This window comes from Pelobates fuscus, chromosome 3 (genome assembly GCF_036172605.1).
Source record: "Pelobates fuscus isolate aPelFus1 chromosome 3, aPelFus1.pri, whole genome shotgun sequence".
NCBI lineage: Eukaryota > Metazoa > Chordata > Amphibia > Anura > Pelobatidae > Pelobates > Pelobates fuscus.
The window spans coordinates 383,157,144-383,182,952 of record NC_086319.1 but is presented as its reverse complement, the minus strand read 5'-3'; the positions used below and the strand labels follow the sequence as shown (position 1 = coordinate 383,182,952).

The following is a 25,809-nucleotide window of genomic DNA, read 5'->3' as shown; positions in this document are numbered from 1 at the left end:
ATGAGAAGTGAAAATTTGATGACAGGTGGCAATATGCATAAAGAGAAGCAAAATGTTTTCTAATCCGCACAGGACAACTGTTTGAGACTTGCAGTGTCATATATTAGGGATTGGAATTAACGAGTTTGTAATTGGACTGAAAATTACAGTTAAGCTAGTACAGTGTACAGAACATTTCATTAATCTATTTATTGGGGGAATGTGAATTCTTCTGACATTTTGTGGTTCTCTGTCCTATCTGTTCCTTAGCTCCATTTGTCACCCCCCTATTCTTGTGGTGGTCTCCTGTACTACTGGCCTTCTGCCTCCGTCTATCCTTTAGGTAGTCTGCTACATATCTTGTGATGCTACCTTTCCACATCACTCTTATGGTCCCTTGTCCCATTTATGGCTCTCCTTTTTAAAATCTATTAATTCTGACACCACAGATTTCCTTTTGAGATTCCCTGAGCATTCCCCCTCACTGTCCCTCTTTCACTCCCTTGTGCAGGCTCCAAAACCCTGCCTTTAGCCATCCTGTTTTGTGATGCTCAAAACCTTACAATAATTTTATCTAGATCAATATTCTCAGTGTCTCTCATCATCTGTGATTCTGATGAAGTTTTCATCAAAATACACTGACTGATGTGCTTCAATGCTCAAGTCTGTCATAACTTGAGAGCATATTAGTTTAAAAGTGCACTTCTTCACTTATATTATTCCAAAATGTAAGAATAGTGTAGCTATGACATTTTATACCACAGCCTAAGTGTAATTGAAGAAACAGAGTTCCATCTAACAGTGTTTGAGACAAGGTTTAGTGAGGCAGTAGATGTTGCTATGTTCATGCACTGGACAGATGATAAATAGACAGAGTGATAACAGTGATCAACAAAATAAAGAGGGCAATTCCACAAAGCAATAGAAAATGTAATGGAGAATCAAAGAGCACAAATATGAACGTCTATTGGGGATTAAATACAAGGAATGAAAATACGCAAGTTCTAGAGTTAAGCGGACACCTGGATGTTCGGGTTCGGCGGAACTTCGGCAAAAAGTTAAAGTTCGTACTCGAACTTGACCCCGAACTTGGCAGTCGTTGCGCAGGCACTGCAGCATGTAGTCGCTCATGTGTGCCAGGCTGCCCAGAGGCAAGGACAAGCTGTCCTCTGTGGGAGGTGTATCGTCTGTGTCCTCCGTATCCCCCCAGCCATGCTCCAGTGATGCCCACGAGCTGCGTTGGGTGCCACCCTGCTGTGAACACGGTTCCTCCTCCTCCTCCTGAACTGTGCCCTGGCTGGACAATTGTGTACCTGGCCTATGCTGGTGCAGGAACCCACCCTCTGAGCCACTTGTGAATGACTGGCCTGATAACCGTGGAAATTACCCCTCTTCCTCCTCCTCCTGTGCCACATCCTCTTCCATCATCGCCCGAAGCGTTTTTTTCAAGGAGACATAGAAGCGGGATAGTAAGGCTGAGAACGGCGACAGCGGCACTGACCATGTTGGTGGAGTACTCTTAGTGCTCAAGCCGGTGAAGACTGACAGGGCCCATACAAAGTAGTAGCCCAGGTATGTGATACTACTTATGTCATTGCCAGCTGTGCAGATGAAAGGATCCAGCTATCCTTTCATGTGAACATGCTGAAGGAGTACCAAGAAAGACAGGAGGATGTCGCTGTAGTGTGTGCCCCTGCTGCAGACAACTCAGAAAGCTTACTGTGACGGAACTATGAATTCTGCCTGGACTCACCGAGGAGCCACACTTGATAAAGCAATTTCACTGCTCTACCAACACCTGCTGGTGGGAAACGCTACGACGAATAACACTTTCAGGAGACAATGGGAAAACCAACTGGGTGGACCGATCTCGCAACCACAGTGGGACACAGCACTCTTATGGCAACACAAGAGCTACTCCAGCTCCCACTATCAAGAAGACAATTATAAACTGATATCCATGTGGTATAGAACACCAGTTGCACTACACAGGATCTTCCCAACAACATCCCCAACATGCTGGAGATGTCAGGAGGAGAGGGGTACGATTGTACACCTCTGATGGGACTGTAGGCTCATCGCCCCATATTGGGAACGAATCTGGTCTGAAATCAAGACGATACTGGGGGAGGGCACGGAATGGTCCAGGGAACTGGCCCTACTACATATCACCTCCCGGTCTCTCTCTGGATATAAGAAATCCATCCTACGTCATCTACTGAACGCAGCCAAAGCCCTTATCCCTGTGTACTGGAAGGGAGCTGAGGTCCCCACAGTTGAAGAATGGCTACATAGGATCGGGGACATACAACTGTCGGAGGCACTGCAGGCGTCCCTGACGGGTCGGGAGGCCAGGCACGCGGAGATGTGGCAACCATGGTTTCAATACCATGCTGGGGGCACTGAACATCCCGTGAGGGGGGTGGAGACAGGGGACTGAGAGACAGCTCACACCCCACACCACCGACACTCTTGGGGTTGGGACCACCACATCCCTAGAAGCACACCCCCAGGACTGGCAAAACCATCATCTGCCTGACAACCCGATCCTCCCACAAACACCTCGCGAAGTCGAGAGCATACAACCCAACTGAAATCTCCCGTTTCTGCCATGTCTATGACACCAGCACACACACGGGGTGCGCTGTGGGGACACAGGGGGGGAACTCACTGTGACTGCTACTCTAATTCTCCCTTTCTACCTTTCCATACCACGCTACCAACCCAAAATGTAATAAACAATAAAAGGGGACTAAAAAGGGAATACCTGATGCTGACACTACCTTGGGCACTTCGAGCTGCGGGACATGGGTACTCACTCATGGGATAGCTTGACCTAACATTATGATCAAGATATCTTTGCCTCTCACACACGAGACGCCAGACAACCACGCCCACCCCATCATCTAGTATTCCTATTGGCATATACCCTATATCTCATGACTATAATCGACCTAATGCTCGGCCTGGTGTTAGAAAAATGTATACTGTTATTGAGAACATACCCGGTATATATGTCCGGATACCAAACACACCACAGTTGACTCTTTACAAACCTTATTTTTCTGTTATTTCATATATGCCTACTGTTAAACATGAAAATTCTTGTTGTAACTAAATTTTGATGAGCGGTCTGATACTTTAGGCACAACAAAACTCGAACCATTACGGCAACATTATGATATTTCTGTCTCTTAAACAGGCCTGCGAGCCGAAACTATCTGTAAACTCTTCCTCTCTTAAATAAACAGATTTACAAAAAAAAAAAATTCTGCCTGGACACCCTTAATAATAATACAGCTGGACATACAAAGGACCGAATTGCTTGTTACATGTGAATTACTATTACCCAAGAATTAATCCAAATCACCGAACACCGGACCACCTTGGTGTACAATTAAGTGATATTTTACCTCCCAGCTCTATTTCAGCCGTTCGCATGGTTCAGCACGAATCCTTTGTGTTAAGCATAGGTGGCCGCCATTTCGGGACTTTACACGTGTTCGCGGCCATCTTGCGCACGAACAGCGGTGTTTGCCTGCAATCCCCTGGAACTAAAAACGGATACGCAAACAGGCGAACACCGCTGAGACCTCCAGGACAACGTAGCTTCGTGCTGGAACTACCGACCGACCGGCCGTTCGGTAGAAAGACTACACCTTACATGGGGATTCCGGCGAACACCGAGATAGCTGTGGATGGCAAGGGTTTCGTGGGGTTTTAATGCACGAACGGAGACTGACCGCAAGGCCAAAACTTGTGGAACTATTTTCGGCCAGAAAGTCTGTGCGGTCGGTCAAAACTTCAAAGATCCATAACTCCCGAACCCTTTAACCGAATGAGCTGGATTTTGGATATGTGGTTCCCCTGAACCAGGGCTATCTGGGGATTTAAAGATGTACCCCCTGTTTTTGGGGTACATCCAGAACTTGGGTAAAATTATGTGTGTGTTAATTATGTTAAAGGTTTATCTGAGGGGAGGAGACGTGGGGGTTGTACCATGTATGTGATTGGTTATTGTGATAATTATGTAGGTGTAGCCCTACCCAGGGCAGTATTGCATAAAAGGAGACCCCTCTCAATAAACCTTAGTTCTGCTTGACCTTTCAAAACGTAGCCTCGTCTCGTTCTTGGAGGGGATCTATTGTACCGTTACTCTGTTCCAGTTTACAGCTATGCCTGACTCTACCCTTGGATTTCGTGGATGGGATTAAGAGCTCCATTACTACACAGCAGCCTGCCAGGAAAAGGACGTCTCCAACGGCAGATACCCCCTTACTACCTGGGTAGCCGTTACATTGGTTGGCAGCGGTGGGATGGTCCTTTTCATCCACAAAGCAAGTGCTGAATGAAGTCCCAGTACGCTAGATTGAAGAGACACACACTAAAAGATCTGTTGGAGACTAGGGGAAGGAGTGCCAGCAACCGACCACGGAGAGAGCTGATAGCTGACCTACTGGAACTGGATGAAATGGATAGATCTATGGAGGTCACTGAACAACAGGCCCCTGTCAGCGAGGATGATGAGATTACCAGTAGGGTACAGCGGAGGTTATCCATGTACCAAGCAACTTCCGTGGAACTAATTGAGCGACTGTTCCTGGAAGCGAGAGCGGAGATTCGAGACCAGAGGGGATACGAAATTGAGATGGTAAGAGCTAGACAACCTATTACACAGACAGCTCCTACTCCCCCACCCGCTGCTGCAGTAAAGAAAATACCATTTACTGCATTTAAAACTTTTGTGGAAAGTGAAGAGGAAATTGATGGATATTTGGCTGACTTTGAGAGACAGTGCTCACTACACCAAGTGCCACCGGAGCAATGGGTCACTATCCTGGCAAATTATCAGGAAAAGCAAATTAGGCTTTTCGAGCACTTACTGCAGAGGATATATCACAGTATCAACGGGTAAAAGATGCACTGCTCACCAGATACGCTGTAACCCCAGAAGCGTACCGCCGCCGCTTCCGGGAGTCCAAAAAGAAGGCTGTGGACTCCCACATGGAATGGGCCAACCGGTTACAAAGGGTGGCATCACATTGGGTCCAAGGGTGCAAGGCCAACACCGGAGAGGAAGTATTACAGCTGTTCCTAATGGAACATTTCTTCCAAGATCTGTCCGTGGATATACAAGATTGGGTACGAGATCGCCGTCCTGCTAACTTAAACGAGGCGGCTCGGCTAGCGGATGAGTACGCGGAAACAAGGAAAGTAAGCCAGGGTACTACACGACTGTCTCATAAGGTAGAACCACGCGCCCCAACCGTCACCTCACGCCCAGAGTTCCGGGCTCAAGTACCCCCAGGACCGCCACGTCCTCAGGGGTCTAACAACTACCCCCGGGATTCGTCTAGGGTGACGTGCCATCGCTGCAGCAACACGGGACATATTGCTCGTTATTGCCCTTTGGGATTTACAAACAACAACTGGAGACGCACAACACCCAACACAGAGGCCAGTCCATCACGTCCCTCTGCGGCCCACTGCCTAGAGACCGAGGTGGGTCCTGAGGAATGTCTGGGAATTTTGTATGAGGCAGATCCAATACAAGCTGCCTCTCCAGATAACCGTCAGCATCACCGCCAGGAGGTACATGTGAATGGACAAGTAGCACAAGGCCTAAGAGATACCGGGGCTACCATCACTTTGATTCAGAAACATCTGGTAAATCCAGAAAATGTGTCCACTCGCACAGTTGCTGTCCGGGTCGCAGGGGGGGCTGTATTTCGCTTACCCACCGCCCGGGTGCACTTAGACTGGGGAGTTGGGTCGGGAAAGACCACAGTTGGCATCATGGACAACCTGCCTGCCGAGGTTGTGTTGGGCAACGACATTGGCCCTCTGACTTCGGCTTATTTAACTTCTCCTGCCGCTGCTTGTCCCGTGACCACCCGCTCACAGACCCGTTTCGCAGATGATCATACAACAGGCCGGTAGACCCAGGTAAGCCAAGAACCGACCTGTAACCCCACTACGGTAGGGAGACCCGTAGCTTGGGACACCCCAGAGGAGTTTGGGAGGGAAACTGGAGAGGACCCCACCCTCAAAAAGTATCGAGAATTAGCAGACAGTAGAGGGGATGAGCGGGAACGTTTTATATGGGATGGTGACAGGTTATATAGATTGACCGAAGGCAGAAAGAGAGGCGGTGTCCCTGCGCAGAAGCGCCAACTAGTGGTACCCAGAAAGTACCGGTTGGAACTTCTCCGAATTGGCCACGACATTCCGTTGGCAGGGCATTAAGGGGGTAACCGCACCACCTACAGGATCACCCAGACCTTCTTTTGGCCGGGGATCTCAAAGGATGTGCAACGTTACTGCAGTACTTGTGACGTATGCCAATGGGTAGGGAAGAGAGGGGATCATCCTAAAGCTCGACTGTCACCTATGCCCGTGATCGAGGAACCATTTAGCAGGGTGGCCGTCGACCTAGTAGGACCCCTACCTAACCCCAGTCCCTCTGGTAAGAAATATATTCTTACCATAGTGGACTATGCTACCCGCTACCCGGAAGCCGTAGCTCTGACGAATATCCAGGCTGACACGGTTGCCAGTGCTCTCGTCTGGATATTCACCAGAGTGGGATTTCCTAAGGAAATATTATCCGACAGAGGGACTCAGTTTACCGCAGACCTAACCCAACAGTTATGGAAGGTCTGCGGTATTAAGACCCTGCTTAGTTCACCGTACCACCCTCAGATTAACGGTCTCTGTGAACGCTTTAATGGTAACCTAAAGCAGTTGCTGCGGTCCTTTACGGCGGAATACAGAGACTGGGAGCGATTCTTGCCGCACCTCTTGTTTGCCTATCGAGAGGTACCGCAGGAATCCACAGGGTTCTCTCCAATCGAGCTGCTCTATGGACAGAGAGTGCGAGGCCCCCTCAACCTCATCCGAGAGCACTGGGAGGGAGAGATAGAACATGAGGGTGTTCCCATTGTACCATATGTGCTGGAGATGCGGGACCGCATGGGGCACTTAGCCAGGATGGCCCGAGAACACCTCCAGGCGGCCCAGGGCCGTCATAAACATTGGTACGATCGGGGCGCCCGTCAGATAACGTTTCAAGTGGGCCAGAAGGTTCTGGTGCTTAGACCTGTGAAAGGAAATAAGCTCCAGACCTCCCGGCAGGGCCCTTACAAAGTAGTAGCGCAAGTTTGCGATACTACATATGTAATTGCCAGCAGCAAAGACGAGAGGATCCAGAAATCCTTTCATGTAAACTTATTAAAGGAGTATCAAGAAAGACCAGAGGATGTAGCAGCCATATGTATCCCGGCCACTGAAGACCCTGACAGCTTACCTATCCCAGATCTGTTAGCCGACTCGGAGCCTAAAACTCTGCTCAATACAGTACAGCTAGGGGAGCGGTTAACTCCCGCAGAAAAGGGGCAGGTCCGACAATTACTAACTGAGAAAGGGTTGACGTTTTCCCAGGAGCCAGGGTACGCTTCCTTAGCGACTCACTACGTAGAGACCCCAGGACAAAACCCTCTCAGACAGACTCCACAGAATCCCTGAAGTGGCAAAAGAGAAGATGAGGAAGGAGATACAAGAGATGTTAAGACTGGGGGTTATAGAGCCGTCCGACAGCCCCTGGGCCTCGCCCGTTGTCCTAGTCCCCAAAAAGGACGGAACAACCTGGTTCTGTGTCAATTATCGACGCCTCAATGACCGTGACAGATGCCTACCCCATGCCCCGGGTGGACGAACTATTAGATCGTATTGCCAGGGGACGCTATCTGACAACCATCGATCTGTGCAAAGGGTATTGGCAGATTCCTCTGGCCAAGGAGGCTATCCCTAAGTCGGCGTTTGTCACCCCATTTGGCTTATACCAGTTCAAGGTCATGCCATTTAGGATGAAAAACGCCCCAGCTACATTTCAGCGCTTAGTGGACCGTCTCCTTGATGGCTTCCAGGATTTTGCTTGTGCGTACCTGTATGACATTGCAATCTAAAGTGAGACCTGGGGGGAACACCTGAGACATGTTGAGGCTGTACTGGATCAGAATAGGGCCGCAGGCCTAACCCTGAAACCAGAGAAATGTTATTTCGGGATGGCCGAAGTCCAGTACTTGGGACACAGAGTGGGGTGTGGGAAACAACGACCAGAACCCGCTAAGGTTGAGGCTGTAGCCAATTGGCCAACACCCCACACTAAGACCCAGGTATTGGCATTCTTAGGGACAGCAGGATATTACAAGAAATTTGTCCCTGACTATAGAACCATCGCTAAACCTCTGACAGATTTGACAAAAAAGAATTTGCCTAGGGTAGTCCTGTGGTCTCCCGCCTGTGAAACAGCATTCCAAACCTTGAAACAAGCCTTGATCAACGCACCTGTTCTATCTGCCCCCGTCCCTAACAAAAGATTTGTCGTCCATACAGATGCGTCCATGTACGGACTGGGGGCAGTTCTAAGCCAGATCGGGGATGATGGAGGGGAACACCCTGTCGCGTACCTGAGTAGAAAGTTATTACCCAGGGAAGTGAGTTACGCGGCAGTGGAAAAGGAATGTTTAGCCCTGGTTTGGGCTCTAAAGAAACTCACACCCTACCTGTATGGTCAGGAATTCACCCTGATCACGGACCATAACCCACTAATATGGCTGAACCGAGTAGCTGGGGATAATGGGCGCTTGCTGAGATGGAGCTTGGCCCTGCAACCCTACAATTTTTCCATCCAATACCGCCCTGGCAGATTCAATGGGAATGCAGACGGACTGTCCAGGCAAACAGAACTTTTACCCTAACAACAGATCAATCCGGGTCTGCCGGAGTGTTCCACAAAAGGGGAGCAGTGTGACGGAACTATGAATTCTGCCTGGACACCCTTAATAATAATACAGCTGGACATACAAAGGACCGAATTGCTTGTTACATGTGAATTACTATTACCCAAGAATGAATCCAAATCACGAACACCGGACCACCTTGGTGTACAATTAAGTGATATTTTACCTCCCAGCTCTATTTCAGCCATTCGCATGGTTCAGCACGAATCCTTTGTGTTAAGCATAGGTGGCCGCCATTTCGGGACTTTACACGTGTTCGCGGCCATCTTGCGCACGAACAGCGGTGTTTGCCCGCAATCCCCTGGAACTAAAAACGGATACGCAAACAGGCGAACACCGCTGAGACCTCCAGGACAACGTAGCTTCGTGCTGGAACTACCGACCGACCGGCGTTCGGTAGAAAGACTACACCTTACATGGGGATTCCGGCGAACACCGAGATAGCTGTGGATGGCAAGGGTTTCGTGGGGTTTTAATGCACGAACGGAGATCGACCGCAAGGCCAAAACTTGTGAAACTATTTTCGGCCAGAAAGTCTGTGCGGTCGGTCAAAACTTCAAAGATCCATAACTCCCGAACCCTTTAACCGAATGAGCTGGATTTTGGATATGTGGTTCCCCTGAACCAGGGCTATCTGGGGATTTAAAGATGTACCCCCTGTTTTTGGGGTACATCCAGAACTTGGGTAAAATTATGTGTGTGTTAATTATGTTAAAGGTTTATCTGAGGGGAGGAGACGTGGGGGTTGTACCATGTATGTGATTGGTTATTGTGATAATTATGTAGGTGTAGCCCTTCCCAGGGCAGTATTGCATAAAAGGAGACCCCTCTCAATAAACCTTAGTTCTGCTTGACCTTTCAAAACGTAGCCTCGTCTCGTTCTTGGAGGGGATCTATTGTACCGTTACTCTGTTCCAGTTTACAGCTATGCCTGACTCTACCCTTGGATTTCGTGGATGGGATTAAGAGCTCCATTACTACACAGCAGCTTGCCAGGAAAAGGACGTCTCCAACGGCAGATACCCCCTTACTACCTGGGTAGCCGTTACACTTACCTCTCCCTGATTTACTAGAGAGAGACCCCCAGACTGACCTTACTAGCCTTGTACAGCTAGGGGGTTAAGCCACACCGAGATGGGACAGGCTAAGAGGCTTCTGTGGGAGAAACAGTCGACTTTCTTCCAAGAACCAGGCTATACGACCCTAGCTGTGCACAGGGTAGAGACCCCTGGACAGACACCCCTGCGACAGCCCCCTTACCGTGTCCTTGAAGCAGTCCGAGAAGGAAATACAGGAGATGACCCAGTTAGGGGTCATCGAGCACTCAGACTGTCCTTGGGCCTCGCCTGTATTCCTGGTGCCTAAGAAATATGGGACCACCCGGTTCTGCGTGGACTACAGGCGACTCAACAAGAAGACCACCACTGACGCCTAACCGATGCCCAGGGTAGACGAACTGCTAGATCGCATAGCCAGGGGACGCTATCTCACTACCATTGACCTGTGTAACAGCTATTGGCAGATTCCCCAGGCCGAGGATGCTATCCCCAAGTCGGCATTTGTCACCCCGTTTGGCCTGTACCAATTTAGGGTCATGCCATTCGGGATGAAAAATGCCCCGGCTACCTTCCAGCGTATGGTGTATAGGCTCCTCGATGGCTTCCAGGATTTTGCTTGTACACACTTGGATGACATTGTGATCTACAGTGGATCTTGGGAGGAGCACTTGGTTCATGTAGGGGTGGTTCTGGACAAGATTCGGGCCTGACCTTAAAGCCAGATAAGTGCCATCTAGGTATGGCTGAAGTACAGTACCTGGGACACAGAGTGGGATGTGGGAGCCAGAGATCAGAGCCAGTCAAGGTAGAGGCGGTAGCTAACTGGCCCACACCCCTCACTAAGACCCAGGTAATAGCCTTCTTGGGGACTGCAGGGTACTATAGACGTTTTGTCCCCGACTGTAGCACTATCACTAAGTCCCTGACGGACCTGACTAAGAAAAATGTACCTAAGCAGGTCCTGGGGTCTCCAGCTTGTGAAGCCGTGTTTAAAGCATTGAAGCAAGCACTTGTTAATGCCCCTGTCTTGGCTGCCCCAGTACCTAACAAACGTTTTCTTGTCCACACAGACGCTTCCATGTTTGGACTGGGGGCTGTGCTGAGCCAAGTCAGGTCGCATACCTGAGCAGAAAGTTACTACCCAGGGAAGTGAGTTAAGCGGCAGTGGAGGAGTGCTTGGCCCTGGTCTGGGCCCTCAAAAAGTTAACCCCCTACCTGTACGGACAGGTGCTTACTCCATTGCAGCTCGTGCTTTGCATGTAGATGCCTGGTCATGCAGATTGTGCTCAGGTTTAGAACGTTTATGCCTCGCTTCAGGCTCTGATTGCACAGCGTGCAAACCACTCGTGTCTTGTCGTCAGCACATTGTCTGAAGAACTGCCATGCCAGGGAACTCCATGGAGCTGGCTTTGGTGTGCTCGGTCCCTGGGTGCGGTGGGCAGTAGCAGGCGTACTGTCTTAGGGACGTCCGCTCCGCTTTTTCACCCTGCTCCCACTTATGCTGTTCTGGCGCCTCTGTGCGAAAACCGCCTCTTCCTCCAAACTGCACACATCACTCCCTTGACCTTGATTCCATGTGGGGTCTAGGACCTCATCATCTTCCACCCACTCCTCAACCCTGCCCTCCTTGCCGGTCTGTACACTGCAGAAAGCCACAGCAGTTGGCACCTGTGTTTCGTCATCATCAGAGACGTGCTGCGGTGGTCCTCGCTTGTCCACATCCTAAAACATAAGTGGTTGTGCATCAGTGCACTCAATCTCTTCCACTTCTGGGGCAGGGCTAGGTGGATGGCCCACGGAAACCCCGCCAGCAGAGTCATCAAAAAGCATAATAGACTGCTGCATGACTTGTGGCTCAGACTGCATGCCTGATTTGCAAGGGTGAAAGACAGATGGCCATGGGCTGCAAGTGCCAACTCTGAGCTTTCAGCAGGGGACTGGGTGGAATACAATGTGAAGGAACTGGAGGCACTGTCAGCCACCCAATCTACTATCGCCTGTACTTGTTCTGGCCTCACCATTCGTATAGCGGCATTCGGGCCTACCAAATAACGCTGAAGGTTCTGTCGCCTACTCTCACCTGAGGAAGGTGTTTCACCTGTGCGTGTAGCTGGCACAGATCGACCACGTCCTCTCCCTGCAACAGGAGCTCCACCAACACCAGCAGCACCACGAACAGGGCCACGTCCCTTATTTGACGCTCTCCTCATTCTTTGCGTTCACCCACCAAACTAACAGATAGTTTATGTCAGGCGACAATGTAATCGCCAATAGTCAACAATTAAGTTCACTGACAGTAAGGCAGTGCCGGTGTCCTAAAGAGAAAATTTTTCCAGAAGTCACACAACAGTGTGACAGGCGTGATTAATACAGTTACTTCACTGTCTCAAAAAAGTGTCATTTTTTTTAAACCAACAATGTAAGAGTAGTATTTAAGGATTTTATTGGACTGTGAATTGGTCAAACTGGATGTATTTGACGATTCTATTTGACTCTCAGATATGAAGTGCACGCCCCAAATTTACTTTTTAGCACCAAAGAAATGTGAATTTTTCAAAGTGCGATGTAACCACAGTATTTAACAGTTCTATTTGACTCTCAGATATGAAGTGCACGCCCCAAATTTACTTTTTAGCACCCAAAAACATGTGAATTAACCAAACTGCAATGTCACAGCAGTATTTCAAAATGGCTAGATGTTGCCCACTGAGCTACCAGAACAGGATTAAAGTAATGTGCAGGGCACACATGCAGCTACAAGTGCCCACCTAACAAACAGACTGATTGCTTATTTCTCTGTGGCACTGGGCTCAGGGAAGGGTACAAAAATGTAGCATAGCACCCACAAAAAGAATCGCTGTAGTTTGAAGATTCAACACCAGAATTCTTTCCTAATCTGTCCCTCACAGCTGCAGCATCCTCTCCCTACACTAATAAGAGCTCATGTGACTCCAGCTTATATAGAGGCTGGGTCACATGCTGCACTGGCCAATCACAGCCATGCCATTAGTAGGCATGGCTGTGATGGCTTCTAAGGGCACACGATTCAGCTTGTTGATTGGCTGCCCTGCAGCTTTTCAAAACGCGCCATTAAATTGACGAACACCGAACTCGAACTGTTACTGAAATGTCCGGGTTCTTGTTCGGTGGTCCAAAAATCTTAATGTTCGGTACGAACCCGAACCTCAACTCTATACGCAACACACTTTGCAATATTGTTGTAGAATACCTGATCAGAATCATTGAAGTTCTCATCTAGGACTCCTAACAACTGACTGTCTGGCACTTCAAGACCTGCTCCTGCCATGTCTTGTCCATGGACTACTGAATTTAAAGATTGGGCTTGTAAGTTTGTGAGTTCGAAGGCCTGAGAGTCCACCAGACAGACACTGTCTGGTTGTAAACTGTTGTGTTTCACCAGGAATTTCAATGCAATTGAAGATTGTGTGGTTTCTCCTGACAACTGTCCATCTTTGTCACACAAAGATTTTTTCATTTCTAAAACATTACCCTGTTCTTGTAACTGTAATGCACTTTCTTTTAATGGCAAGTCTTTTCCCATTAATGGAGAAGTACTGTGTTCCGATGATAAATGTGGTTCAGGTAATGAAGCATTGTGCAACATCATCTGTGCTATGTTTTCATGTAACTCAACGTTATGTTCTTTTAACTGAGAGTTGTTGTCTTGAACATGTGATACGGATGCTAGGATGTTGATGTCCTGTTTTTGTAATGGGGAATCTAGTTTGTCCAACTGGGATGAACATCCTTCTTGTGGGATTTCTTTTTTAGCTAACTGAAAAATATCCACTTCAAAGTGAAATGTATTTTCTTGCAACAACATTTCATTACTTGGTTGTATAGAATTTAATTCCTGCAAAAAGAATGGGGAGGTTGTGACTCTAGTCTCAGTAAGAGTTGTAGGTATGTCTGGCTTAATTAGATCCAGACTGTCTTCAAGCTGAATTCGATTTTCCCTGGATGTCACCTCTTCAGGCTTTCTTTCCAATACTTCAGTATGCATTAAGTTTGAATTCAAGTTTGTTTGTCTATTACAGATCTGTACATCTCCAGGACTCTCATTGGTGCCCGATGGCTTCATAATTGGTGATGTATTTGGCATTTGTGGACTCTTTTGCCAGCTATCATTCTTCTTGATAACTGGTGACATGAATTCAATGGGTTGCAGGCTGAAGTCATCTAAAGGGCACATAGTACTTTCATGACTGGAGTTCAATGACTTCACTGTTTCCTTTTTGTCATTAAGGACTATATACTCTGCTTTATTAGAGTCAGGAGTGTCTGTCTGGTGACAAGGTGAAGTCAACTGTAAACTAATTAACTGAGGGTATTGATCCAATTCGGTTTCCTTACATGGTAACAATGCAGGTAACTGCAGAAAAAGAAAGAAAGAAATTTTAATGTTTCCCCAAAATAAAAGATGATACATATTGATAAGTGAGACTGAAAAAGGTAAATTGCATAAGTCATCTTTGAAATGTATCATAGAAAAAAAAAATCACTTTTAGCTGACTACATATGATAGAAACATTTAAATACATTAAGGGATTCAACACCGTAAAGGAGGAGACTATAGTTCAAAGAAAAAAAAACTACCACAACAAGAGGACAGTCTTAAATTAGAGGGGCAAAGGTTTAAAAATAATATCAGGAAATATTACTTTACTGAAAGGGTAGTGGATGCATGGAATAGCCTTCCAGCTGAAGTGGTATAAGTTAACACAGTGAGGGAGATTAAGTATGCTTGGGATAGACATAAGGCTATCCTAGATATAAGATAAGGTCAGGGACTAATGAAAGTATTTTGAAAATTGGGCAGACTAGATAGGCCGAACGGTTCTTATCTGCCGTCACATTCTATATTACATATGATTTCATTTTTTAATGAGTATCTCCCATGGACTATTTTACATATGCAAAACTCAATCCTAGTCCTTATCTTTGTGAATTATTTCTCACCACCTGTCCTGAGTTCACCTCAGTTCTTCTCAACCATCCATCTGAGGAACTCCAGACATAAACGATACAATCACTAGTATCACTAGTATACACTGACGAGAAGGAATAATCTAAAAAAAAAAAAGGACAAAATGGCTGCCCCTAGCTAAAGCCTTGATTTAAAATTGTTGGATAAGCTTTCCAAATTATTTCATATTTTTGGAAAAACTTTTTAAATTATTTTTTCAAAGTATTACACTATCAAAAAATGTATCATGTATTAAAAAACTCAATGTAGCAAAAATTATCAAAATATTACACAATTAAAATGTTTTTAACAATATTACATAATTTTAAACATTCATCCAAAAATATCCAATCAATTTGAAAGCTTATCCACCAATATTAAAGGAACACTAAAGGGTCAGGAACACAAACATGTATTCTTGACTCTATAGGTTTAAAAACACTATCTAGCCCCCACAGCACTTATTCAGAGGTAAAAAAAAAAGTGCATGGGACAATGATGGTAACATCACAGGATGCCTGTATTGCCTCTCAGAGGACAGAACTAGCTAATATCTGCAGCACAATTGATGGACTACCAGCCAAAGGGCTGCTAGTCTGAAGATAAAGATTTATAAAAAGAAAAAAGATAATTTAATCTTGAGGAAAAAATGGTATGTGTCTTAAACAGAGATATACCATACCATAGTTAATTGTCAAATAAATACAAACAGGTTGGTATATTTAACTCGCAGTGTTCCTTTAAAACTTAGAGGAAACAAGGCAATCAAGGATACTTGAAAAGGGTAAATAAAAAAGCATGGAAAAAACAACAACTAAAAAAAAAAACCTATAAAAATACATTAACTACAGTCATGGGAAAAATAAAGTATGCACTCTTTGTATTCTATGGTTCTACAAATAGAACCTCAGATGAGAAACAACACATAGCATATTACACCTCAACCATATTGAAATGCTGTGGCGGGACCTTAGCAGGCGTGCATAAACAAATGACAGCAAACCTCAATGAACTGAAGTAATGTTGTAAAAAGGGAGTGGGCCAAAATTCCTGCAACGATGTGAGAGATTGATAAAGTCATACAGAAATCTATGACTTTAATATATTGTTGTTAAAGGGTGTTCTACAAGATATTGAATCAGAAGTTGTACTTTATGATAAGACATTTTTCGCACATGGCTTCTCCGTTTTGGCTTTATTTTTGTTAAATAAATCATAATGCGCTGTACTATGTCATGAGTTGTTCTTCATCTGAGGTTGTATTTACCTAGCTTTAAGACCTGCTAAAGAACAAATGATTGTTATTATGTCCTGATATGTAAAATCACAGAATTCAAAGAGGGTGAACTTTCTTATATATATATAACATACAAAATACACATACACACTATACACAACTACATACAATATACATATAAATACAACCAAATGCCCAAATATATGTGCATGCACACCTACACATACATCGACACATAAGCACCAGTACATGTACTTACACATATACCAATGTGCCTACACATACACAGACCCATATATATATGTATATGAACACATAAACCTATTCACATAAACATACATGTATATGTATATAAACAATATGATAGGATGATCGACATCTTAATGCCGTGCATGAGGGCTGATGAATATCAAATACCAAGTTGACTCAGTCTTCACTGCGGAAGCGCCATCTAGTGGCTATCAGGGATACAGCCACTAGATGTGTTTTTAGACCCACAATGTAAACACTGCCTTTTCTCTGAAACAATGTTTTATATCGTAAGAGCAAAACGTAGGGGTGCTGCACTGATATCACTTCAAGATGAAGTGATCTGGGTGCTTAGTGTCCGTTTAACAAGCAATTATTTTACAGCATGGGTAGAAGAAATTAAGATTAACGTGTAGTGAATATGACTTTTAAACTATTCATTAAATATTTTTTATGTGACAGACTGACTTTAGTTTTCCACTGACTCAAAACTGACATGGAACCCTTACTTATAAGCCATTGTAAGTTTCAATACTAACAGTCAACACAATGCAAGCACATTAAACCTAGACAAATGTGACTTTCCTACCAGACTTACAAAACTGAGTGGACAAGTGCAAGCACCACAGTGTTGTATAATACAAGATGGTGTACAAGACACGGTTCAGACAGCTACAATGCTGTGATTACTAATAAGGCATGCACGCACACATTCATGTCATGTGACAGTCTGTCACAACACATGCAGACCACAATTACACAATGACCAGGAGCCCAACCATGTCACATCCACCTGTGAGATGCTTTGCATCGATGTGCCATTTAATGATGTGCTCTGTCGAGAAATATCTGACAGCAAGGGGTTTTCCTGCATAGTATCCAACTTTAATACATTTTGTGGTAAACTCTCTGTTGGTGAGATGCTCTGCACCGAAGAATCTAATTCTGCGAGGATCATCTTCTTAGCAGTTCTGTACTTGCAACTAGTTTTGGTATCTGGGGAGCAGAAGAAGAATAGAAGAACATGAGGCGCAGGAAACGGAGAAGAGCTATTTCCAGAGGAAGGGTGGAGACAACTGCATTAGGCAGAGATGAGTAATTCAAGACTGGCTGAATGTTCTGGACATTTATGATAATAAATATCTTAAATATTCATTAGCCAAGGGGAAATATTAGGTTCTAAACAGGAAAACTGTATAAAACTAATGTTAGAAAAGGTCAGAAAATAAGATATTAAATTTAGATTTACTATTTTAGGAGCTCGCCTTTTCAGATAGTTAATAATGTTGGAATATCTATAACTGCAAATGAAAAGTGCCTCTCTTCAGTAAGTAGGCATCAAGGCAACCACTGATGTGACCCTAACTTAGGGCACTCTGAATGTTGTGAAGTTCAACTACCATCATTCTCTGCAAGGCACATGAAGAAAGCAAAATTAACATAGTCATAAAAATGTAACCTTGTCATAACCATAAAGGAACACTCTGGGGTTGCTCTGATCCTCATTCTAACCCATTAAAGTGATAACGTATAAGTACTATGTAAAATATATTAAAAAATAAGGAACTGAAACATAAAATATATATATATAAAACGCACTCACTTCAGTTGACTCCCCATTTGCTCAGTTTTCTCAGCCATTCCTGACTCTCTGGAGATATTTGTGCCAAACATGTTCTTGGCTGCAGCACAGACTCTCTTGCATAAATCTGTCAGCCAGTGCATGTTCTTATGGACTTGACCATGCATGATTTGAAATCACTTTAAACAGCATAAAGGTGTGTAGCTACCTTGTTAGCAAATGTAAACTTGAAAAGTTATTTACAGGGTTTTTCAGTAAAGTGGTGACTGTCAGGAATTCAAAGCAATTTTTACATGTTTGACCAAGAAAGCAGATTTGAAAAAATTCAAGTCAGATATTTTTTCTTATTTGCTATCTAGGCCTAAATTTTAAAATTCACTTTGCATTTCTGACAATTCCCTGTGAGTTTTTTGTTATTTTGAATAGCACCTACTATATTCCTTAGGGAGCATGGGCTGTCTGAGAATAACGATATTCGCTGTCTGGAGTTCAAGCCGTTATTGATCTGTCTGGTTAAAGCTAGATCCCCTAACAGTGCTGAAATAACATCACGTCATCTGAAAACTCACATTTCCAAACACTCCTATGTAATAAGATACAATAAGTTTGATAATTTGCATATTTTGTCCTCACCTGCTTTCTTTTTCTTCTTCATAGTTTTAATCCTAAAATAAAACACAAAGAAAACTATTGTAACTATTATAGGGTTTGAAATGACATCACAATTTGTGTCACAATCACAGAGAATAACCAAGACAAGGTCTGGGTGCGGCATCCATTAAGGACACATTCAACCTGGCACACATACCTCAAAAACCACTCCATCAAACAGTGTTTATCTTTAATTAGTTTACCACACTAAAGGTAGTGATGGCAACCGTATCATATTACATCCTGGAGACTTGAATCGGCCAATGATGTAACATTTTCTGCATTGTTAAAGAGGAAATACTGGAGAAAGAAAACATTTGTAAAATATGATATAACATGTCACAAGCACATACACTCAAACAAATGTTTTTATGAGTGATGCATAGATTAATCTCTGCTGTCAATTTTTTTGACCTTTTGTGCAAGCATACGTGTATGTCAGCATTATACTGAAGGAGCTGAAATTTAAAGCAGAATTTACACCATTCCATATTCCCTCTTGCCAGCATTATTACTACTGCAACATTTGCTGGGGTGAATAATGCTGGGGAGACAAGTTAACAATAACACAATTACTCCCACTGAACTTTAATTTGTTGTCTACTTTGCACTCCATAATGCATCATGTGTCTTTTGAGGATATCCATACCATTACATGTGCGCTCAGCAAGGGTTGATGTAAAGTGGAAAATAAAAAAATAGCATTAGTTACCTATGTCGTTGTGCAAAAAAATCCCCCTAGTTTGTGTCTCCAACAGATACAATTAAATGTGTGAGCAGGGGTGTGGAATATTTTTAATAAAAATCTACATTTCCAAGAAGCTAAAGTGGTTGCCCAATCTGCTTGTCCTGTCACAAAATAATTTTAACGACAACAACGAGGACCTCTGCAGAGAGCCCTGGACATTGAAAGGGCCATTTACTGAATTTTCACAAATTAGAATTGTAAAGATGTACCGTATATACTCGAGTATAAGCCGACCCGAATATAAGCCGAGGCCCCTAATTTTACCCAAAAAAACTGGGAAAACTTATTGACTCGAGTATAAGACTAGGGTGGGAAATGCAGCAGCTACTGGTAAATTTCTAAATAAAATTAGATCCTAAAAAAATTATATTAATTGAATATTTATTTACAGTGTGTGTATATAATGAATGCAGTGTGTGCGTATGAGTGCAGTGTATGAGTGCAGTGCGTGTATGAATGCAGTGTGTGTGTATGAGTGCAGTGTGTGAGTGCAGTGTGTGTGTGAGTGCAGTGTGTGTGAGTGCAGTGTGTGTGTATGAGTGCAGTGTGTGTGTGAGTGCAGTGTGTGTATATGAATGAAGTGTGAGTGTGTGTGATGCAGTGTGTGTTTGTGTATGTGTTGGTGGGGGTGGGCATTTTGATATATTATTAATTATTTTATTAATTATTTTTTTATTTTTTTATATTATTATATATTTTTTTATTATTATTTATTATTTAATTGAATTATTATTAAAAAAAAAATGTTATTATATTTTTTTTTCTTCCCCCCTCCCTGCTTGATACATAGCAGGGAGGGGGGCTCCTTCCCTGGTGGTCCAGTGTCATTGGCAGTTCAGTGGGGGGGAGAGGCGAGCTGGCAGAGCTGTACTTACCTGTCCTGCAGCTCCCTCCTCCTCCGCGCGGTCTGTGCAGCTCCCTCTGTCAGCTCCCAGTGTAAGTCTCGCGAGAGCCGCTTACACTGGGAGCTGACCGAGGTGCTGAACGGACGGCGCGGAGGAGGAGAGAGCTGACAGGAGCTGCAGGACAGGTAAGTACAGCTCTGCCAGCCCCCCTCTCCCCCGGTCTGTATTATGGCAATGCAAATTGCCATAATACAGACTCTGACTCGAGTATAAGCCGAGTTGGGTTTTTTCAGCACAAAAAATGTGCTGAAAAACTCGGCTTATACTCGAGTATATATGGTATGTGTGATGGCTGCATGTGATGTGTGTGCTGGTTGTATGTTGTGTGTGGAAGCTGCATGTTGTGATATGTTCTTGAAGTATGTGATGTAATAGGTCCTGGTTGTATGTGATGTGTGGTGTACGCTAGCTGTATATGCTTGTGATTATGTGGTTGTGATACACTGACCCATACACACACTGCCACACACATCCTCCAACACACACAAACTACACATTCTCTGACACTCACACAGCAAAGATAATCAAAAGCTGCCTGGATGTAGTCTTGCATGCCACCTGTCCCATGCTTCTTCTGCCCTTTATGGTGTGTTGGCTGCCAGTATATGACATCACGCTGAAGCCCAGTGGCTATTATTCCAGTGCATCATGAATAACAGTTGGCTGCTGCCACTTCTCACAGCTCCCTGTGAACAACCAGAGAGCTGCAGCAGACCCCAGCTACAGTGGCCCATTGCAAAATATCCGTATGGGAAATTACAGCTCTGCTCCCTTCCCGGCATTAATTGCCCCATGGCAGGACTAAAAGAATACAAAAATGTCCTGTTCTGCACCAGTGACTACATATCCCAGACATCAGGCAATATAAATTCCCATCCCTGGTGAGTATTAACATTTAAGAGCAAAATGTTTGTGCCATTTAGTGAATCCTATGGCATAGAAAGGGTTAAGACTGGCACAGCATAATGGCAGTAGCACTTAGTCCATCTCTGTGTTAAGAAATCCATATTTTCTTTAATAATATTCTCATTACAGTTTATTAAAAGGAGACAAGCTGGGTGATCCATACAATACAGAATGGGTAATGAAGGTGACTGTGTGAGCCAGCAGAATTACTGCTTTGCATGCCAGGCTGCCCAGGACCTCCAGTGTGGCGAGTCAGGCTCGACTGACTGGGATCCAGTAAGGTGACTCAGGCTGCACATGGTCTTGCCATTTCACAACTGATGCACGGGAGCCATACTACACAGTGCTCCACACGAGGGGAAAGCTGGTGTGTTCTGCTCAAACAGATCCTCTATTAGTGCGTGGAATCAGTTTCACAGAATCGGATATCCCCCTGCCTTGGCCCAGCTGCACCACTGCTGCTACTGGATTTATCAAAGCTGTCATATATAACCTTGGCCTATACTTTCCTACCAGGGGAGGCAGAGCTGGGCCCAGGGCCGAACTTTGGGGTGTGCAAGCTTTCCGGACACCTTGTGATCCTGTTGCACTCAAAGCATCATAATCATTGCATAGTGACTGGCCCTCTTTTAATACTTTAGAATTAGATTACTTTTCAGAGCACTTTTTAAACCCCTATAATGTGGATGTAAAACTTTGGCATTATCTCTGGAACATACCAATGAACATGTAATAAAGGAGCTTTCATTATTATTCATTCCATTTATTAGAATATAACCATCATAAATTATAAATAATATTTATTAAAGGAGTTTCTATCATTTTATTATCATCTGGGAATATAATAGAAAAATTTATTTCATTAACCACTTAAGGACCGCGTGATGGTCACAGGGGTAGGCAACCTTCGGCACTCCAGATGTTGAGGCCCCCATACTGCCCCCATACACACACACTGCCCCCATACACACACACTGCCCCCCATACTGCCCCCATACACACACACTGCCCCCATACACATACTGCCCCCCATATACACACACTGCCCCCCAATACTGCCTCCATACACACACACACTGCCCCCGATACTGCCCCCTATACACACGCACTGCCCCCGATACTGCCCCCATACACACACACTGCCCCCATACACACACACTGCACCCATACACACATACTACCCCCTATACACACACACTGCTCCCCATACACACACACTGCCCACCATACACACACACTGCCCCCCATACACACACACTGCCCCCCATACACACATACTGCCCCATGCACACATACTGCCCCCCATACACACACACTGCCCCCATACTGCACCCATACACACACACTGCCCCCATACACACACTGCCCCATACGCACATACTGCCCCCATACACACACACACACAATACACACATACACTTCCCCATACACACACACACTGCCCCCATACACTGCCGCCCCATACACACACTTTGCCCACACTGCAATACTCACACACACATTGCAACTGTTACACACACATACTGTCCCACACATACACTGCATCCCTGACATACACTGCCGCCCTTACTCACACACTACAACCTTCACACACACACACTGCTCACACACTGTCCCCCTCACGCACACACACACACACACACTGTACCCCTTACACATTGCACCATTCACACACACCACTGCTCCTATACCGTACTACAGCCCCATTTCCCAGCAGACCTCAGGTAAGTTGTCAAACTGTTCTTAAACGGTTTGACTACTTACTCTGAGAGGGGGTCCCAGCACTATTGACACCATAACCACTACACTGAGCTTTAGTGGTTATTGTGTCTGGATTAGTTCTTTAAATAATCTACAAGTGCCCCTCCCGAGATCAGGCTCTGGATCCGCCACTGTACTCACAGCATGCCAAATTTTGCAACGTTTTAGCTTCACAACCATTAGTCACTCCATGAAATAAATTTTTTAACTTTTAAAATGAATTTAAATCATAAGCCATATTTGGCATTTTAACAAACAGGGCTAATTAGTTAATTAGCTATTTTGAGTTAGCTTTCTTTAGTTGCACTTGTTGTGTAGAAAGTATTAAATGTAAAACTGAGAAAATTGAGTTTTGTTTTCTTTTAATTTTTAAACATTTTATTCATATTTAATAGTGTGCTATGTATACATATAGGTTAATAAAATGAAAGCCATATTTCCTTAAGAAGTGATACATAATATGTTTGTGTGCATTTAAACATAAAGGGTGAAAATGTGATAGAATGAACACACAGCAAAAATGCTAAAAATGTCTTGTTCGAAAACTTGACGCATCGCAGAGCCTTAAAGGAACAGTGACGACCTAATACCCAATATTAAGCCATGGGTTATGCTATCAACCCTGCATTCCTAAAGCTATATTGTCCCCATCCAAACAAATATTAAGGTGCCCCCCACATGTTTGCCATAAAAAAAAAAAAGTTTAAATAATTATTTACTTACCTTTTCCAATGCCAAGACTCCCTAGGTCAATGCTGACCTCTATGCCTCCTGCGACGTCACGACGGAGACATGGCCTCCTCTTCAATGGTCCAATCCAATGCTGGGGACCTAATGCACTTGCCCTCGAGTGCCACACCCACTCAAGCTTCCCCATTGGAGTCAATACTTTCCTATGGCTTCCGTATCCCCTGACCGTGTCAGAATTTAACCCTGAAATGCAAACACTGCAGTGTCAAAGGGTTAAAGGAACACTATAGTCAACTAAATTACTTTAGCTAAATAAAGCAGTTTTGGTGTATAGATCATTCCCCTGCAATTTCACTGCTCAATTCACTGTCATTTAGGAGTTAAATCACTTTGTTTCTGTTTATGCAGCCCTAGCCACACCTCCCCTGGCTATGATTGACAGAGCCTGCATGAAAAAAAACTGATTTCACTTTCAAACAGATGTAATTTACCTTAAATAATTGTATCTCAATCTCTAAATTGAACTTTAATCACATACAGGAGGCTCTTGCAGGGTCTAGCAAGCTATTAACATAGCAGGGGATAATAAAATCTTAATTAAACAGAACTTGCAATAAAGAAAGCCTAAATAGGGCTCTCTTTACAGGAAGTGTTTATGGAAGGCTGTGCAAGTCACATGCAGGGAGGTGTGACTAGGGTTCATAAACAAAGGGATTTAACTCCTAAATGGCAGAGTATTGAGCAGTGAGGCTGCAGGGGCATGTTCTATACACCAAAACTGCTTCATTAAGCTAAAGTTGTTCAGGTGACTATAGTGTCCCTTTAATGCAACCACCATGGCCACTTTTGGTAGGAGTCTATTAGGAGGAGATATTTTAAATTGTGAATTCTGTTCCAGTCTACTGTGTGCATAAACTACACCTGTCAGAATGCACTACACCCTGCAGACAGACGTAACTACTCTGCCTGCAAGGCAAAAGCTAGTCTCTTCCCTCCCTCTCAACCTGAATGAAGCCTTCCCTCCTCCTCTTCTTGCCAGCTCAAAGCGCACAAATGTGCCATGAGCCGGTTAAATGGTCCAATCATAGGATTCCCTATGAGAAGCCTTTAACTGGTCCTCAGAGCGGCTCCAGTGATGTCAGACCGAGCAGTACTGGGGATCTTCGCCAAACGCTGGATTAAGAGAAGTTAAAGGATCATTATAGTGTCAGGAAAAAAACTTGTTTTCCTGACACTATATCATCCCTAGGACCCGCCCACCCTCAGGGTCCCCCTCCCTTTGCGCTGAAGGGGTCAAGTCTGTCTCACTGCTTGTCACTGCATGTCTTGCTAGTAGGCATAAGCTAGTAGAGGTCTGTATGTGTCGAACATAGTAGGTAAAGTCAACAGTAAGCATGCAAACGCAGGACAGTTTAGCTATTTCTGGCTATCAACAGAAGCAGGTGATCTAATCTATCATATCTGGCTCATGCTCCCCTCAAGTTCCCCTCTAGAATAAAATATTGCAAAGTAGAACAGTCCCTGTGCAGAGCATATATTACGGTTTGGCAAGGAGTGAAACAGGACCCAGTTTCCATATTGGTCTACTCTGCATCAGGATCTTTGTATTTCTGCACAGCGTCTTTTGGTTGATGCAGAGGGGGAGGTCATCTGTGTGCTGCCCGGTCAACCAATTCCTCTGGGCGGGAGTTGCGGCAGCGGTTTCAGGTAAGTTAGCGAGGGGTGGAGATGAGTGCGGCGGGAGGCTTCTCCCTTGCTTCTGGAAACTTATGGGGTCGTCACCATGTGGCCACAGACTCGGGTACCTCTCGGGGCCGGGTCTTTCCCGTTATGGGCGCTGAGGAGTGTCCAGGTGGTCGACCGCCGCCAGCGGCGGGTGGCTCTCCTGTGGTGTGGTCGGTGAACAGGAGAAGGTCTCCTGATGATCCCCTGCTTGGGTGGGTGTTCCGCCCGTTGGTGCGTGGCGGCTGTTCCCGGGATCTGCCCGTTCCGCCTCATGGCCTGGGCCTGCCTCACCTCCTCTTGGTGATTGGGGATTTGACATGCCCTTCGTCGTTCCAGTTTCTCCCAGATCCGACTGAACAGGGCATCTAATCGCTCATGTAGAGGCTGAGTGGTAGCAGGCTCTGCAGTGTGGTATGTGGTTGCCATTTTGCGTGCGTTTGCATGCCGTTATGGTGCACACTTTTGGCTGTCTCCAGCGATTGCAGGCTATTTAGGTACAAGCTTGTAGGGACCGGGATAACCCCCACCGG

The 25,809-nt window shown here is 45.0% G+C and overlaps 1 protein-coding gene across 1 annotated transcript in view; it reads right to left on the bottom strand.

The window, feature by feature from the left end:
* BRME1 (break repair meiotic recombinase recruitment factor 1) overlaps positions 1-18,060 on the bottom strand; it is a 36,183-nt gene extending 18,123 nt beyond the window's left edge. The window contains exons 1-3 of the mRNA XM_063446377.1: positions 17,915-18,060; positions 17,105-17,387; positions 13,068-14,231 (exon numbers count right to left, since the gene is read on the bottom strand). Coding sequence (XP_063302447.1) covers positions 13,068-14,231; positions 17,105-17,387; positions 17,915-18,060 — 1,593 coding nt within the window. The remainder of the gene's footprint in view (positions 1-13,067; positions 14,232-17,104; positions 17,388-17,914) is intronic.
* Positions 18,061-25,809: the final 7,749 nt, after the last annotated feature.